This window comes from Perca flavescens, chromosome 12, assembly GCF_004354835.1.
Source record: "Perca flavescens isolate YP-PL-M2 chromosome 12, PFLA_1.0, whole genome shotgun sequence".
In the NCBI taxonomy this organism is placed as follows: Eukaryota; Metazoa; Chordata; class Actinopteri; order Perciformes; family Percidae; genus Perca; species Perca flavescens.
Genome location: NC_041342.1, coordinates 5,990,434 through 6,009,645, shown reverse-complemented (window position 1 = coordinate 6,009,645; position 19,212 = coordinate 5,990,434). Strand labels below are relative to the sequence as shown.

The 19,212-nt window shown below is 40.6% G+C and overlaps 1 protein-coding gene across 2 annotated transcripts; it reads left to right on the top strand.

Annotated features, from left to right (window-relative positions):
• The first annotated feature begins 1,102 nt into the window (after positions 1-1,102).
• LOC114565200 (nuclear receptor ROR-beta) lies at positions 1,103-18,664 on the top strand. 2 transcript variants are annotated; one of them, XR_003693885.1, is made up of 11 exons: positions 1,103-1,567; positions 8,886-8,971; positions 9,105-9,246; positions 10,005-10,520; positions 11,824-11,945; positions 12,835-12,967; positions 13,491-13,598; positions 14,214-14,324; positions 15,894-16,006; positions 16,103-17,575; positions 17,681-18,664. XR_003693885.1 is itself a non-coding variant. In XM_028593103.1 (10 exons), the coding sequence occupies exons 1-10, from the start codon at positions 1,561-1,563 to the stop codon at positions 16,262-16,264; spliced, it is 1,500 nt and encodes a 499-aa protein (XP_028448904.1). In that variant the 5' UTR covers positions 1,103-1,560; the 3' UTR covers positions 16,265-18,664. The 2 variants fall into 2 exon arrangements, 1 of the variants encoding a protein (XP_028448904.1); XM_028593103.1 differs by having other exon boundaries at positions 16,103-18,664.
• The last annotated feature ends 548 nt before the right edge of the window (positions 18,665-19,212 follow it).

Genomic DNA, 19,212 nt, shown 5'->3' with positions numbered 1-19,212 from the left:
GATATTTTCTTAACAATACTCCTCACAGGAGCAAAGCTCATTTAAGTATAAGCAGACAATAGCTCAAATAAATATTTTACAGGTCCACAAAATGAGTCTCTGAGTCACTGCAGCAACTCTGCATTTTATATATATATATATATATATATATATATATATATATATATATATATATATATATATATAAGCTAATCTATTCTGACATCTTGGAGTTTTTGTAGTACGCACACATGCTCAAATCTTTATTTTTCTAGCCTTTTCTGCACAGCAGATTATATATATATATATATATATATATATATATATATATATATAAATATACAGTCTCATCTGAGTGGCGTTGTGCAGTTAGGAAACAGTCTTTGGAGAAATAGTGACAGCTCCCATTAGAGTGTTGGGGTGACATTTATTAGTATTATTTTTCTTTATTTTTTTTTCTTTATTTTGATAAATTGTTTGGTCTATTAAAAAATGTCAGAAAATAGTGAAAAATGCTAAACATAAGCCCAAGGTGAACCATTCAAAATACACATTTGTCCGACAAACAGGCAAACACTTAAAGAAACAATAGTTTCACTATTGTGTAAGACTACAAAAACCAGCTCTCTGGTAAACAGAGAGCTGGCTTGACAGCTTCTTCCTGGTTGTTTTCAACTTAAGCAACACCTAATAATTAGATCTCAATTATTTATAGGCAACATTCTACAATGTTACAGTGTCTGGTGTAAATTAGCCTTCATGAAGTCAGGAAAGTGAGGGAAACAGCACACATTAACGTCCCTTTTATTTATTTTAGGTCTATTTAGCAGGGACAATGCACATTAATAATACAATATAAAATGTAACGTGTCAGAATTAGCCAGGAGGCTATTTTACACATAGATAGCCTATAATAATGTTCTATAGGCTATTTATGATTTTACATCTGCTGTCCCTGGACAAACGTTTTATGAAGTTTTAAAGCAGAACTACTTGTAGGTCTAATTGACTTCCTATTATTTGCTGGAAAGTGCGCATCTTTATTTCTCACTGCACCTCAGCACTTGTCAATCATTTGGCCACAGCCACCTTAAACTCGCTCCTCACTGCGCGCTCCCGCGAGAGGAGCTGTCGGCAGTGAGATCATGGGAGAGTCCACGCTTGGAGAAAGTAGGTTAGCAGGGTAGACTGAGAGGAAAGCAGGCAGAGCGCAAAGGGGGGGTCCGATCACCGGTCGTCCACCGTTGGACTAGTCTGTCAAAAAAAGTTGAGCCAAATCTATTCGCCAGTGCGCCGAGGCTGTAACGATGCGATTCAAAGCGACTTTCTTCACCCTTTCATTTCGCTCGGACTTGACCGAGCGATAGAGGAGAGGAGTTTTGGGTAGTTCTTCTTTTTTTTTTTTTTTTTTTTTTTTTTTGTTCTTTACCGCGAGCTGTCTGCAGCCGGGACGAAGTTAATATTTACAGAGCCAGTTCGCTCTGGCCCCAGCGGTTTATTCTCCTCCTATTCTGTCACCTACATTAACCACATGTAGCCGAGTGTTTTTACCGTCCAGCCAAGAGAAAAGACAACATCACAATGAGAGGTACGTTGGTTTTTATTTCGCAATAAATCTGTGCATGTTATGTTGAACTTGGTAAAGATCACAGTGTGCGTTTGTACGGGCTTGTACGGCACATGTGTGCGCACGGGGACTTGGTTTCAGTGCGCATTAATTCCTCATGACTGGATTATAGCTGCACAGAGCCCGAGGCTGCATGCTCCACACTTCATTTCAACATGCAATGATAAACAGCTGGAGGAATATTCTTCAATCATGAGAATTTACTTAACCAGATCAATTCAGTTTTTATTTTTTTAAATAATCTCTTAGGTCTCTTTATGGTAAAATCATTTCAATTGCACACATGCGTAATTTTGCTTTATGATTCATGGCAGTGCCAAATGTGTCTGTTTTAAAGAAATATTATTCATATATTACCTGGGGGAGTCCTTTTGTAAATTTTGCCAGGGGATCCATGTTAGAGTTATGCAATAAAAAAGGGAGGGGCATGAGAGGAGGTTTTTTTTTTTTTAACCAAAACTGCAATTATGTAATCATGATGTTACTCGACCTTATCCGGTTTCTGATCAGGTAATGAATAACTAATTAAAAAAAGTGAACACTCTGCACACCTTCGCTTTAAAGAATAAGGCTATTTTATGGCATGTGTTGGCATACAGTAATTTCATTTTGTGATATTGTGTATATATATATATATATATATATATATATATATATATATATATATTTTAAATTAAACATTTTTGAAAGTGCTTGCAAAGCATTCTTTTGCAGCATTGACTTGACAAGGTAATTGTGAGTAGTGTGATGTTGTGATGTGATGGCTGTGCCAGCATGGGCGACTGTGTGAGTGCACAGGGGCAGAGGGATCTTGCTGTTCCACTGACCTAGTTATGTCACCCAACATTATACAGTGTGTACAGGCGTGCACTAACAGTCGGCCTTCAATGTGTCGCTCCATGACACAGGCGGAGCTTGAACTTGGGGCAGCAGGTCATTGTTAATAACAAGGAAGGTTGATACAACCATCTGATTTAAAAAAAATAAATATTTCTTTTATCTGTAACATCCAAATATTCATTAATTGAAGTAGCCCTATACTTATAAAGCAATGAATAATAATATTAATACAAATTGAAAAAAAGAGGGCGACAAATATATTTGTTAGCAACACATAGGTGAACTACCGGAAAGACATTTCTTCCTGTGCACATATCACAAAAATCGTCATGCAGCAGTTTGTAGATGCAAACAAACACAGTACAGATAATATTTTAAATCATCCTTGTCTTAATGTTTACTCAATGTTTGGCTGTGTTCTTGTGTAACAATCTTGTCTCACCTTACTACCTTCTGTTGTGCAGGACAGGAGATTAACTCCTTTTTTTTTGGCAGGGGAGGAAAGAGATGGATTTGTTTTTGGGGGGTTCGAGGGAGGAAGAAGCAGAGGGGGCCTCTGGTGGAGGGAGGTTCCATTTCTGGCAGGATATCCAAATGTAAACAAACCATTGGCCTCAGAGCTCACTGCACCGTCGTTTCCTAACTGGAAAAGCATGTCAGCGTTTTTTAATCCCAGTTTGAACATGCATACACAAATTTTCAATCACAATTAGTCCAAATTGTTGAGTCATTCCAACAGCTTTGGAATGCTGACAGAGACCTGTTGTGATGTCTGCACCTCTGACACTTCCTGCGGTTCACTGTACTGGATAGCAGAGTGAACTTCTGCAGAATATATTCTTATTTATTACATGAAGACAGTGAAAAATCACAAGACACACGCCGGGTAGGAGAGGCCTATGGCATTCTCTGTTCTAATCCCCCTCTGTGGGCCTCAGCTTGGCCTCCACTGGTATTTGCATCTTTTAAAATAGAGCCCCTTGATTTGAATGCACTAGCAGCCAGACAGCCAGATTGTACATGCATTTTAAGTATGAGTGAAGACTCATCAGTTTTGTTTTACACTGTACTTCATTTATGTCCGTACTGTATTTATGTTGACGCTGCACTTTATTTATGTTCACACTGCACTACAAAAGCATTTGTACACTCCATTGTTTTAGCAACATTATCTTTTTAACCCAATCTTACTTTGTAACAAAATCTCACTTTACTTCTACCTAACGTTTTAATTTCTTACTGTAGCTATGTTACTTTATACACTGATTGACTCGCTCTCTTCTTACTCTTATTTTACCTTGAATCTGACTGTGAGCGACTGCAACTAAACAATTTCCCAGAGGGGATCAATAAAGTATTCTGATTCTGATTAAAAGTAATATTTCCAAGTAAAATCCAAATATTTTGTGAGAGCTGCATGTTAGAGAATGGGGCTTTGTGCTACAAAGTGTCAAGTGTAATCAGTAAGACAGATCATGGATTCAAGCAGAGGTTGTGAGGTTGTTATGTTTTCATCATCTGAGAATATATCTATCTCTATCTCCGCATGCCTTGAGACTTTGCAAAAACTTTGTGTTACTGAAATAGAGTCATCTGGAAAACACTGCCGTATGATTTCAAAAGATAAAGAGGCGACAAGGGCCGGGCAACCACAGTGGATTGTTGCTATACAGCTCTGAGCTGCACTGTAAGCCTACACCCAACTGTGAGGCATGACACAACAAGTGAGAGCTCGAGCACAAGGCCCCTCACCTCCTATTGAGTGAGGCTTCTTATGCTTGAAAAAAATGAAAAGAACAACAGCTCCCATGAAGCCTTGCGTTAATCGGATGCCCAAGGGCTAGTCTTGCATTGCCAGACCTTCCTCCACAGTACTGCGCAGGAGGGTCTGTCTAGTCCACACAGCAATCCGGGATGGGAAAAAAACATGCTCTGGTTTATTTGAATTTCTTTAAACCAATCCCAATCATCTTGGGTGGAGCTAAGCGCCAAGCAGAGCTGCGGTGCCGCTGCAAAATAGTCTCAGGAAGGAACTTCACCCTGCAGAGATCTGAGGAGCAGTTAACCATAGTCCTCATAGATCGACTGGAGTTTAAAATTACAACACAAAGAAAGCGCAGGGTAATGGACATCCAAAAACGGACATCCGAAAAGAATTTCCGGCAGAACGAAAACAATCCCGGAAGTGGAACGTCGTGGATATAGACTACCCAAGGGCATATAGCGTTACACTGCAGGTTATTGTGATTTGTGTAATAAGCAAACAGCCTGTACTTGCATTAAAACAGGTTATACGATTATAAACAGTCAGAGAAGTGAGGTGTGTGTATGTGTGATAGGTGATGGTGAACATGTGGAGGGTCAAAATTCTTCCTCTGAGCTATATGGACACACCTCCTGCTGGAGCATTATTTTCACATTAGATACCAAGAAGTGAAGAGTCAGAAGTCAGTGATTTGTCTCTGCCTCTCTCTACCCCATCCAGAACCACTGCATTAGCCTTTTGTAGAGATAACACGGTTACACATGTTCACAAAGTAGCCGTCCTACTGCTCATACACCGTTCTTTGTTTGCCACTTGCGTGACTTATCAGTTATCGGTTATCACGCTAGCATTTTGTAACTTAGTTCATGTGTTAGTTGGGTGAGAAATGTGAAGCGCTGCATGCAGCTTTTAGTCATCATGTAGCAAAAAGCAGGATTGGTATTGACCTTCTCGGAATGCAGACTCTTTCTAGAGAGCTAAAGGTCAGATGCCTAAACGACTGTTGTTTTAGTGCATGTCAGCAATTACATTCAGGGTTAAAGGTGAATGTAGCTTTAACCTTAGTGTGGCCACTGCTGCTGCTGCTGTGTCTCTATCAGCGTTGTTAGACAGTTGAATCTTTCATATCTGTAAAGTAAGCTCACTATCAGGGCCAAATAGAATCTGCGGACTCAGAATTTCCCGCAGATTAAAAAAATATACATAATTAAACTCAGAATGTTAATGTTTTTTTTGGGGCCTGCTCATAATCCTTGAATGTTTATCTCATAACAGCAGCATTTTCTGTAGAGCTGAAACGATTATACAATTATTTGATCAGTAGATAGACAGAAAATGAGTCGCTTTTGAAGCAACAATGCAGAACATGCTCTTATTCTAGCTTCTCAAATGTGTATATCTGGTGGTTTTCTTTGTCTTATTTGACACTAAACAGAATACTGCTGGGTTTTGGACAGTTGGTACAACGTTTAGGGCATTTTTCACTATTCTGTGAAGTTTTCTTTTACAGGAGGCTTAATCAAGACAATAATGGATACGAGTAATCAATTCATAAAATATAAATGAGAAAGAAACACACTCCCACTCCACTGATTAGTGTAACACAATATAGTTGTGCAAGCTACTGCTGACAATGACCCTGAAGAAGACTTACTTTGGTCGCAACGCGTTGGTTATTTTAAATACATATTGCCATGGAAAATATAGGTATTTCCATTTTGTCACAAACCCTATAGTGTGCCTTGGATTGTTTTGGAAGGAGTCTTGCATTTGAAAACAGATTCTACCCATGCAATGAGCCATTCACAAGATGGAATAAGCCCAGTACACCTGAAGTACCCAAAGAGCACCTGTATGTGATCACTACAAAGACCCAGCAGTGCTTCTTCTCCATTGTCTTCACAATAATAAAATAATTGTGAGCTGCAGCCCTATTTATTTTTTTCTCTATTGGTTCAGCGCTACAGGTCTTCAAGACGTCCCTGTTAATTTCCTGTACTTATTCTTTGTATGTAGGTAATTGGTTTAACTGGATAGTAATCTTTCATTTACATGGGTTGGGCCTGGATATCTGCAGACTGTCAGAGAAGAGGAGTGAGAAAGCATGGATGTGTGGTTGTAGCAATAGTGGTGGGCGGCTGGGCATCTGTGTAACTCTGGCTCTCAGCACAGGACAAGAATAGATTGGGTTGAAGCAGAGGCTCAATGTCAAAGACGGGGGAGTCGGGTGAATAGCTGACATTCAAGTTCAGAGTTTGTCTGCCTTGAGTGGACTGTTGCGAGGTATGGTATAGGCTATTACGGTCAAATCAAACATGGTTTATCATTAACAGAACAGTGGAGTGTTTGATTTTTGGATAGAAATCAGTTCATGCGGAAATAGTCCTGTGAATATTTGTGTTGGGTGTTTGTCTTGGCTTATTACCATTGCCTTGCTTGGTTAATTGTGTTGTTATGTAACATGGCCCGTTGTGCGATTTAATCAAGGAGTCTTCAGGGACATTTTTTGAAGAGGGAAATCTGAGCAATGTTCAGCTCCACCTTAAAACTGGTTTGCGGAAAGTCAGGATTATGCATGGGTCCCTCCTCCCTCTCCCTCTCCCCATGCAGTGGGAAAGTGTGTCAGTAGGACAGAATGTGCACATGGGCTGACAGGCTACAGCGCCTGAGTGACGGAACACTCAGCCAATACCGAGGAGGCTGCGAACGCCGCTCAGCCAGCAGGAAAGAGAGAGTCTGAGGCGGGGGGGGCGGGGGCAGTGTTGCTAGACTGAGCCTACTGAATGAGTGTTGTGAGGAATGCTCACAGACCAGTTATATAATCATGAGACGAGGGTGGGGTGGAAGGAACCTGAGAGGAAAGGGAGGGAGATATTTTTTCCATTGCACGCCTGCAGCTGCCCGGATCAGTTTGAGTATTTTCGTCAACAGTTTTAGAGAAGAGACAGCCGACCGTGTTATTACAGTAAAGGGGAATACGCTGAGGGTATGATATAGGTTGTGTTTTCCAGTACCTAAGAGTGCAACAATTCTGCCTCAATCACATAAACAAACATGGTTTCCCATACATCCTCAAGATGTACAAATGACATTTTGTAAATCAGTCTGACATTGTACACAGCAGGGCTGAGCAACAGCTATATCTTTGTAGCTGCTGGTGTTTTCTTTCTCGATTAAAAAAGGAGTCTGTGTGTATGTGTCATGTGTGCAAGTGTCATGTGACTCCCTATCTGTTTGTGTGCTCTGTTCCCTCATGGGGGCCACATGAAGGGTGCAGACAAACACAGTTCATGCCAAGTGATCTTCTCTTGTACTGCATGTACTTTTCAAGGGACAGTTTGTCTGCAGGGCTGCTGCCATCAATAGACAAAGGAATTCAAATATACGCAACTTCCGTGATGCTACATTGTCGCTCGCTCACTGACTGGACCCATTACAAGGTGTTTTTGTTATTTGTCTTTGATTATTACACTCTGGTGCAAAGTACAGGATTTGTCTCTGTTCCAGTTTCTAAAAATGTTTTAATAAATTCCTAATAATGATGATGCAAAATCATTAATAACACGTTTTACAAAACAACGTGAAATACAGCAAAGTTCAGAAGAAAAGAATAGGTTATGTTAAAGGATTCCACACATGATTTTTGCTCGCATAGGATTTCCAGATAGTCAGTTTTAAAGTCACAGTCCCCCCATCCCGCCAATGAGGCGTGTTTTAACCAGGACTACAGACTGTACTCGGACTCAAAGGGGACATGAAATGTATCTATATGTCTAAACCTTCTAACATTGTCTGTAAAATGTTACAAAACAAAATCTGCAACTCAAGGGCTCCCAGCGAAGGGAGGCAAAGATAGATGTAACAACATAACAACCAAATGAAATAGAAATTGTAAAAAAAAAAAAAAAAAAAGCCTTGCAGATGCATTTGTATCAACTGGAGGCAGAGAGATGGCCTTCTCATATATCTCAGAGTACATAGAGTGACAGCTATCTAACTGTCACAAGATAGCATGGGCGACTTTTTTAAGGTCTACAGAAGATACGAAGGAAAACATGATAGCACAACATTAATGACCGGGAAAAGAGAGTCGAAAACCGTGTCTTAAATACGGCTGGCTTGTTTTATAGTGATGGAGAAACTGCCAAGAGTTAAAGGATCTACCATTTTAATTAAAGCATTAAGCAGGAAGAAGTTCTGTTACAATAAGCACTTCAAAGAGGATTAAACACAGGATCATTGTTGTGATCATGTTTCCGCCATCTTGTCAGATTTAAAAGAGACTAACTGTACAGCTGTATCATTAGCATACCATTGGAAATTGATATGTTTTGTGACAATATGCCCAGGGCTGCAAATAAATGGAGAGTATTAAGAGACACATAAGTGACTACTGGGTAACACCCATAGACTGTTAATATGAATGTCGCTCATATGTCAAATACGGGCTTCTGTGAAAGTGTGTGTTATGTCTGAGTGAGTGTATCAAGTATCATGTTAATGTTTAGATATTACCTGTTTTTGGCAGCGGTCCACAGTATGAGTTAATTGTGTCAAACAAGCAGAAGATGTAACCGCCGCACTTTGCTAAGCAGATGCTGACTGATGGTCTAAACTTTAGTCCACTTTGTATGTAGATCTGACCTCTCGACAATGTTGTTTTTGCTCCTGCAGCTCAGATCGAGGTCATCCCCTGTAAGATCTGTGGGGACAAGTCCTCAGGAATCCACTATGGAGTCATCACCTGCGAAGGCTGCAAGGTGAGGAGGAAACCAGGCTACCAAACTTTACTTCAACCAAACAGTTTGATCACAAATGTGCGTGTCATTTACAGTGTGTGTGTGTGTGTGTGTGTGTGTGTGTGTGTGTGTGTGCGCGCATGTGTGCGTTTAGGGTTTCTTCCGTCGCAGCCAGCAGAACAACGCCATGTACTCTTGTTCCCGCCAGAGGAACTGCCTGATCGACCGAACTAACCGTAACCGCTGCCAGCACTGCCGCCTACAAAAGTGTCTGGCTTTGGGCATGAGCAGAGATGGTACACACACACACACACACACACACACACACACACACACAGAGAACGCACTGTATCCTCTTTACACACTTCCTTTAACCATGACATTCAGCAATAAACCTTTACCACAGCTGAGTTTGGTTCACCTTTCTCTTCACATTAGCCGTCGTAGGAGGGCTCGCCACTTGTTGCCCTGTTTTTTAGGTTGTCGAGAGAAAACAAAAACAGTATACAGACTGAAGAGGCAATGGACATGGTCATGCAAACTGTATATAAGGACTGGAACATACAGTACTTATAGATGAGGAGGATAGAAGATAATTTTGCAATTTGATTGAGGTGACATGTAGAAACCAGATGTGAAATTCATTAGGTTTGTGGCCGGGTTGGATCAGTGGTAGAGCAGGTGCACAGTACTGAGAGGTTTATGCCTCGACGCAGATGTCCAGGGTTCGAATCTGACTTGTGACGATTTCCTGCATGTCTTCTCCCTCTGTCTCCCTTTTTCACCTAGCTGTCATGTCAAAATTAAAGGTGGAAAAGCTCAAAAAATTGTCTTTAAAAAAAGAAGACATTCATTAAGTTTGGCCACACCAAACTTGCAGTCTTTGCACTAAAGTAAAAAATATGAATAAAATATGTTATATATATATCTTATTTAAATATATATACAGTATAGACATTCATTTTAGCCCTACACTAAGTATGTATAGTGTAAGGTGTCTATGAATTATTTTTGTTTGTCTGTTTGTCTACTTTATTGTATTTTCTCTCTGCAGCGGTTAAGTTTGGTCGTATGTCCAAGAAGCAGCGTGACAGCCTCTACGCTGAAGTGCAAAAACACCAGAAGTCCCAGGAGTGTGTGAGTTCTGCAGGCGGGGGCCCCACTGCTCTGTCTTTACCCAAGAAGGAAGGTGTCTGTGGCGTGGAGGATGGCGAAAAGGCTCTGAGCCGGTCCTACAGCAGCGGGGGCTCCACCCTGAGCGACCTGGATGACATCGCAGCGCTGCCTGACCTGTTTGACCTGCCGCTGACTCCCGAGGAGGCCAGCAAGTACTGCAGCCTGGAGGTGGTCGGCGGCGGAGCCAGCACTGGGAACACCTCCAACTCATCGTCCTCTTCTTCCTCACCCTCATCCCTGTCCAATCAGAATTCCCCGCGTCAGACTATGCTGGACGGGGCAGACAGCAACGGGATCCAGCTCCTGCATACACACTCTCACACGCACCCGCTGCTGGGAGACACACGTGCACTGCTGGACCATCTGCCTGATGACTGCTCAATAACAGACCTTGGTGAGTACTGATCATGATAAATAACATTTCATTTCTTCTTTTATTCACTCATTACCTACAGAAACACGGGATGTATAAGAAGACCTTAAAACCTCAAATTTTGGTTGGGGCATTTATTTAATTAAATGAAGAGAAAATCACGGGATATTATAAGAGAGACAGGCATTTATCTGTGAGGTCCCCTTTTTATATTTTTGGTCCAATTACTTTTTCATGTAATTTCCCGCTGCACGCACCTAATGCAAACTCAACACTTCTTCCAACTGTTTGACATTAAATCACTCACTGAACAGCAGGTCAGGCAGCATTTTTCATTTCCTTGTGACACATTTGCCATAGGTGCTGACTTTCAATAACAGCAATTTACAGTAAAATGGCAAGGCAAAGCAAAATCTATTATAGTTCATTTACCAATGAGTAATAACGATATTTCTGGTACAAATTAGTATGACATGAGCATGTACTGTACTATTGGATATGAAGTTTTAAGAAATGAATACAGTAGCTGTTGTTTTGAACAACTGAACCCTGGCCATTGTCTGCTTTTATCGTAGAATATACAGTAAATTATAAAGGAAATTAAACTCAATGAAATAAAGGCAAATCTAATTTGTAAAAAAAGATTGATTCAATGAAAACAAACAAAGATGAAGCACAAGGACATATCTCCATAAATATGTTATGCAACAAACCAGAATGATACATGGCAGATGGAAAACAGGAAAACAGGACAAGGACAAGATTGAATGGGCAAAACAAGCAGGAAACACGCAACATGAAAGAGGCATGGGCCATACAGCAGTATAAGCTCAAACACAGGGACAGATAAAGAGATGGTGGTGTAGGGGTATTTATAGAGGTAAGGAAGCAAAGGCTTTTTTTTTTAAAGAGGTGTCTCTGGAGGCCTTGAAGAAGAATACATTTGTATTTCATTTGAAATTTCATCATTATGGTTGCTGGCAACAACAAACTGCAAGCAGGCTTTGAATAGGGCTCTGGGGACTTTTAAAGGAAGCAGCGAGTAAATATTGTGACTGGTGGGTATTATAAGGGAAGGAGGTGGAAAAGATCCTAACAGAAATAAATAAAATAAGTAGATGAGCCGTTAGCACTTAATCTTGTCGGGGGGGGGGGGGCAATCAGTGGCAAACTTTACCGGCAGAGTGCTGCAAAGCATCTAGTTATTCAGGGTCACACTGCCAAGATCTGTGGATATGTAAATAATGCAACTTAGACTCCAACCTGCTGCCACTACAAACAACACTGATGCCTATGTGTGTATGCTGTTTCTGTCTTTTCACAGAGCGCATCACTCAGGGTATTGTTAAGTCCCACTTGGAGACGTGTCAGTACAGCAGTGAAGACATGAAGAGATTCACCTGGGTACAATACGCACCTGAAGAAATGCGTGCTTATCAAAGCAAGGTACATGATGCACACTTTAAACCCCCTGTGTGTGTGTGTGTGTGTGTGTGTGTGTGTGTGTGTGTGTGTGTGTGTGTGTGTGTGTGTGTGTGTGTGTGTGTGTGTGTGTGTGTGTGTGTGTGTGTGTGTGTGTGTGTGTGTGTGTGTGTGTGTGTGTGTGTAAAGTCCGCTGCTGTCACATGTATTTATAGCAGTGTATCAATACTAGATCAGAATAACAGCTCAGTGTCATTCAGCTGTTTATCAGCGTTTTAATGTTTTGTATTAATGAACGTCCGAATGTTACATTCAAGCCATCGCCAAATGAGTTGAAACAAAGCTAATTAAGCCTATCAGCTCCACAAAACTCTCTCAGTATTTCTCAGTATTGCTATGTTTACAAAACGGTGTAGTCCGGCGACATTTGCGCGGAGCAGCTCGAGTGATGCATTTTTACGTCACCGCTGAGAAAGGACAACAGCAGCGTTCAGCTTTGGAGACAACGAGGACTTAAAAATTACAAGATATTTACCTCTTCTGAAGAGTACATGTTTTTTTAATCCTCTGTGACCTTGATAGGATGGGTTAAGCACTACTAGCAACTGCGTGGGGGCAGGGGAGTGGGGGTGGTGCGCGTGCCAGTGTTGTTGTCATTACTTAGAAGTCCTCACGGGGGCGACAGAAACTACGCACTGCTACAGCTTTAAATACAATATCAATCAAAAGAAAACTAACTTAATTGGCTTACTTTGCCAATTTATTGTTTTTCTGTGTGTAGGCAAACTGTAACTGTAATTTGCACACAAAAAAAACAAACAGCACAAGTACTGAATATGATGATGAACCAACTTCCATATTGAAGTTATGTAAATTGACTTGCAACACTCTTTATTTGTGTCACTTTTTCCAGTCAGCTGAGTGGATGTGGCAACAGTGTGCACACCACATCACTAATGCCATCCAATGTGTGGTGGAGTTTGCCAAACGCATTGCTGGCTTCATGGACCTGTGCCAGAACGATCAGATTATATTGCTGAAAGCCGGTCAGTGTCTAAATATGCTCACATCTCAAATACTTAATTGACAGAGTTCATTTTTGCAAGGTAAATAAAGTCTGAAACTTGCTAACTTTTGTTCCTTCCTGTTTTTTGTTTTTTTTGTCTCCAACTTTCTACCTTTGCCTTTTTTGCCCTTCATTTATTTGTTGTAATAAATTACACATATGTGGTTCAAACACTGGGGGAAAAAATAAAATGACTTACTATACATCTTACTCATCTAACTTGCATATAATTGTATACATTGGACAATGCATTTACTCTATGTAAATCTTTTGAAATTAAAAAAAAAAAAAAACTTTGTGGATATCCATGTTATCCTGTTGATTTTTAAACGGCTCAAAAATATCATTATATATGCTGTGCTCCAATCTGGGTCAATTTTATTTACATTTTGTTGTGCTGTTTTGTGCATGTTGGAGCATCTTTGGCCCTCTCTGTCCCTCCATTTCCCCTTCCTCTTCTTTCTCCATCCTGTCTTTGGCGCTATCTGTGGCTACCCTTCCAGGCTGTCTGGAGGTCCTGCTGATACGTATGTGCCGAGCGTTTAACGTCAACAACAGCACTATTTTCTTTAATGGGAAGTTTGCCCCGGCTCAGTTCTTCAAAGCGCTTGGTGAGTATCAGATGTAGTTGTGTAAGCTCTAAAGCATTCAGATATTTGACAGGGTGACACATGAAAGCCTCTTACATTTAAGTTAGAAAGTCTTTTTCACACACACTGTGCTGTAATCACCATGAATGCCAGGAAAATACCTCTGCATTGACTGGTAGAAGTAATTCATTTTTTTTAAATGACCTGACTGGTAATTTGTTGATAAGATGTCTCTATAATACAGTAATGTCAGCTTCAATCTTGTCAATAGCAGTTCCTTAAGCCCAGAACTGGTTTTAAAGAGACATCATTGAAAGCCTCCAGCTGGATGTTGTTTTTGAATTTCTGAACTGTCTTGCCTCTTTAGTACCACCAGAACTGTTTTATTACCAATGCAGCATAATGGGAAAAAACAAACACCATCAAACACACACCAGTAAACAGTGTGATAAACTAATTTAAGGGAATATTACCCAAATTGTGTCATTTTAAAAAGATATATTATGTCAGTATATACAGCAGTTTCTCTGTGAGGAATCTCACAGAGAATCTCCTTAATTCAATTCGGCAGCACTAATACATTCTTCAAGCTATTATTGTTGTCAATTAATGTATTGATTTCCTGTGTTTATGCAGGTTGTGATGACCTGGTCAGTGCAGTGTTTGATCTGGGGAAAGGATTCTGCCGTCTACAGCTGTCTGACGAAGAGATGGCTCTGTTTAGCGCTGCCGTTCTTCTTTCTCCTGGTGATTATTTTGTTACTTTTTATCTCTTTCTTGCTGTGTACATTATACTGCAATATCGTAGTAGTCTATGCAATGCTGGTCTGTCCTCGGTTAAGAAGACCACACTGGTATTCAAAGGCACACAACATGTTTTTTGTTGTATATGTGTCACACGTGTAGATTTTCAATTTCTTATTGCGGATTATTTCACTAATTTGTGAAGGGTTTTCATTATTCCCCATGTGTCTAACTTCTGACTTTAGAAAGCAAAGAAAGGACTTAGTACATGACGTCATCTCTTAAATAATGCTGGACATCTTTAAAAGCTGAAGCCTGCCAATCCTTTCATCCTGTGAAGCCAAACATGAACTCACAGAACTTAAAGCCTCTGAACACCTACACAGGTGTTTTCAGTTATTCGGGCTGATTAGATTATTTTCAGGTTGAAGGCGGGCCGGAGCTTTGATGGGAACTTATTAGGTCACAAATTCCCTAACAACAACACTAAGGGCTCTATCTTGCACCCGGCGCAGCGCAAAGCCCGACGCAAGTATCTTTGCTAGTTTAAGACCTACGCAGTTGTCAATTTCCCGTCCAGCACCCATGTCGTTTAAATAGCACCTGCACCCATCTGTGGCCCATGGGCGTGCTGGTCTTATAGGGAGGTGTGTCCAAGTGAATTCTTGGCGTATTGCTATCTTGAGGCAGCGGAAAGTGATTGTCGCCAGTGACCAACAAATACCTGGTCTAAAGTCAATAGCGCAGCATTTCATTGTTATTTTAACAGAAAATTAGTAAAATGTGCCTAGGCTTATGCACAGCGGGCACACACTATGCTTGTTACACACACACGCAGGGAAGTGCAGCAGCACACAAACATGCAAGAGATTAAAAAATAAAAATATTACGGTGCAAATCCGCCATCATAATAGCAATGCACCAAGGTCCAAACGCGCCTGTCTTTTAAAGAGAATGGGAGATGACACTTATTGGTTTATTGCATGTTACGCCCAAAACACACCTATGAATTAATGAAGACACTAAGTACAACCCTTTTGAACCATGGCCCGGCGCACTGACCCTTTTTTCCGCCGTCACACTAGCAAAAGTGGATTTGGACACGCCCTAAAGGCACCCGCGCCATGCGCTTCACGCCGTGCGCTTAGATCGTTAAAATAGGGCCCTAAAAGTGGACTCAGGAAGATGTCAGTCTCTCCGTCTAACCACAACCACACAGTCCTGGAACAGATCCAATCAGCCACATTAACTATAAACACCTGTGTGGGTGTCCAGAGCCTTTAATTGTACATTATAGTGGGGATCCTAAAGTTTCTAAACATATCAAATATGTCAGGCTGAATTTTGGGAAATGTGTTAAAAAGATGTGCAAGACTTCTCATGTATTTCCATTTGATCGAATGGTGCAGCCATTAAAGAAAGTCTTGGATTTTTAATATTTCACACACTGTACACGTCATACTCGTCAATCAGGAGCTGACGTGGAATACATGCTGTCGGACAATGTGGATTGAAGCTACTTAAGGAGAAGCAAAACTGTAAGTTAATGTGTTTGTATTTTCTTTCCCGTAGATCGACCCTGGCTAACAGAAGGCCAGAAGGTTCAGAAACTCCAGGAGAAAGTCTACCTGGCTCTGCAGCACAGTCTACACAAGAGTGGTGCTTCAGAGGAGAAACTGGACAAGGTAAAGCAGTCCCAGCTCTTCCTAAACACATACAAATGTACATGCATAAAGACACACATCCATGAATTAACCTTTGTGTGTCTTCTGTCCCCACAGATGGTGTCCAAGCTGCCCACAATGAAGTCTATCTGTAACCTCCACGTTGATAAACTCGAGTTTTTCCGTTTGGTCCACCCAGACACCGCCTACAGTTTCCCACCACTGTACCGGGAAGTGTTTGGCAGCGAGATGTCTCTGCCGGACTCCACCAACAGCTAGACAGACAGACAGACAAAAAAAGAGAGATGGACAGAGTATATTAAGAAGTAGGGAAGCAAAAAAGGAGAGACAGAGAAGGATAGAGATGTTGAAGCTCAACAACCAGCAGTTATGAGACAATCCAGAACTTTAAATACTCCGTCTCCAATGATCCCAAAGTAGTCCTCCACTTTCCCAGCAGGCAAAGCACCTTACACTACAGACCACACATGGTCATGGTCCTCTGCATATTGTAGCATTAACAACAAGCGGATGGGCATCCTAATAATAACAGCCCACTAGCCATGAGACAGCGCCAAGCTTTAACACTTGTTTAACATCAGATCCACTGAGGATCGCCCAACCAGTTATGAATGTACCTCACCAATAAGCTCCAGTGCACAAGCCAGAACCCAACAACAGTGAATGTACAACACTGCCACTCTGAGACAGAGTTTTACATAGTATAAGTATTAGAATGAAGTTGTGTCGATCCGCAGGTCTCATTAATACAGCTCTCAGTCAATATTTCTTTCTATATTAGGCTAATACATCTCAGTTTGGTACACACGCGTATTCATACAGACAAAGCAAATCCAGCTGGGTTATAGGCGCGGTACTGACCATCAATTAGGGACCAAGAGTCATTTCCACTGCTATAAAAAAAGAAACACACAAATATGATATGACTCACGGCTTAATCAGCTGAGAACCAGCTTCCCACACATTTAGACGGTGTTCGGTGCTGCCTTTTTGTAAACTCTTGTAATGCAATGAGAAACCTCAGTCCCACGCACCCCTTTCCTTGTAAATGCCACTTAGAAACAGGACAAGATGAAATTATCTTTAATTTATATACACATTTATAAACAAATATTTTAAATAAAAATGTAAATAGATGACTATATGAGTATTCGGAGAGAGTTAGAATGTGTGAGTTCAGTCAAGAGAGAAAGGGAGAGAAAAAGTGCATCGTAAGAGATAGAGGAAAAGATGGACATTTCAGGAAAACTAATATTTGGACTCAAATCGTTTTCTGGACTACTTCCTCTCTTTTGACAGTACTCTCAGGTTTCCATGGCAACGGCCCCCTCTTGCTCTGATGGCAAATCCAGCTGGGTTATAGGCGCGGTCATGACGCAAGCGACGGGGGGTGGACACTTGTTGGTGTTGCAGATGCGACACGAAAAAACATTGCCTTGGTCTTGCATTTAAACCGAGAGATTTCCGTCTGCGCTGTTGCTGCTGACGCCCCTCGGCTAAAATGACAAGAGGACAAACAAGGACACTAAGATAAAGTCAAAAGCGAGGCAAAAGAGGACTTCATGAACGGTATAATAAAATACACAGGGTTTCCCTACCTGTTTCTAACCAGCAGTCAGTACAGTATGTGTAGTATAATTGTCTTTCACTCATAATTGTTTCACTTGGTTACAGGCCGGAACGATGATGATCCATAATATGTATCGTAATCCCTCCATGCTGGTTGGAACAACTGTATTATTTTGTACATTTGCTGTTCCTATCTCCTTTAGTCCCAAATCCAAGCACTTGTACTTTCCTCTTCCTCACTGGACACTAGTCTAAGGCCAGACAGAGCTACCAGCTGCCCCCCTGAGTTGGGCCTCAAATGCCAGTAAGACTTTTCAGTCAATCTGCTTTATTATTTTTTTTTTTTATTCAATATCTGTCACACAAGGTCACCCATAACTGTTTACATTTTCCATGTACGTAAATCACACGCTCTATGAAGGTTGTTATCACATTGAGATGATGATGATGATAATGTCTTACTCGGGGTGCTGTGAAGTTCTTGAGCAGAGTCGGAGTACCTGCCTCTCAGGGAGCTAGCTGTGGTCTCTTGTCCCTTTTATTACCAGTGTCATCTTTTAGCCCCGTGCCCCTCGCACCTTTGCACCTAATATGAGACCCTTAACCATAATCACTGTGGACGTAAGTTCTATTTTTGTGAATGTTACACTAAGTGTCAAAACCCTTCCCGTTTGTCCTAATATCGTGACATCAAATTTACAAAACATAGGAATAAAAAAAAACAACAACAACAACAACAACAACAACAACAACAAATAAATCAGTTAGAGTTAAATATGAATTCTTTATAAGGGTTTAATGTTTCTTTTTGCTGTGATTTTCATTTGTCTTTTATCCACCTTTTTCTTTGTGTCTCCACTTTTGTCTTGAAAAGTCAGTGATCTATTTTTTTTAATTGAAAAAAGATTAGGTAAAAACAAAAAAGAATAGTTTGTCTCCCTTCTCTTTCCCTGTTTGACAAAATGTACAAGAGGTATATTAATAGTCCAAAAGTAACTGAGTTACACAGCTCGATATATATTGTTGTCCAATGGGATACATTATATGTGGTTTTAAGAATGTAATAAATGGTTTCTTTTTCTTTTGAAATGTTTGATTGAGTCTTATTTGAACATGAATTTGGCTTTCATGTTGATATGCATGTATGATGGGTCTTTGCATATTGTTGACTGATCAGACGTCTAATCAGTCTCTAAAATCACTGATCTGATATTATAATCCTGCTTCTGCAAATGGCTACAACCACTGAATTTCAAGTTTTGAATCAGACTAGCATTTGTGTTGTGTACATACTGTATTCCTTCCATGTCAACAAGTGCAACTAGAAGTCTATTAATCACACAACAAAAAATGATCAGCAACAATTCTGATAAACAATTAATCATTAAAGTAATTTATCAATCAAAAAGTCTAACCATGTTGTGGTTGCAGATTCTTCAATATGAGGATTTGCTGTTTTTCTCTGTTATATATCATAAATGAAATATTATTGTTGAACATTTAAAGTTGAATGTAAAAGTTCAAGTCCACCTTGGAAGCAGTAGTTTGAAAAAACTACCACATCTGCGTTCTTGGCGTCTCTGAACCGTTATTGAAGCCGGGAAGTGATTGTAACTGAACTTTCTATATACTACCGG

What these genes read in the sequence shown, in the direction of transcription:
- LOC114565200 (XM_028593103.1), top strand. An exon ending in CTGCTCAATAACAGACCTTG is followed by an intron (nt 10,521 to 11,823) that starts GTGAGTACTGAT and finishes GTCTTTTCACAG; the next exon opens with AGCGCATCACTCAGGGTATT. An exon ending in TCAGTTCTTCAAAGCGCTTG is followed by an intron (nt 13,599 to 14,213) that starts GTGAGTATCAGA and finishes GTGTTTATGCAG; the next exon opens with GTTGTGATGACCTGGTCAGT.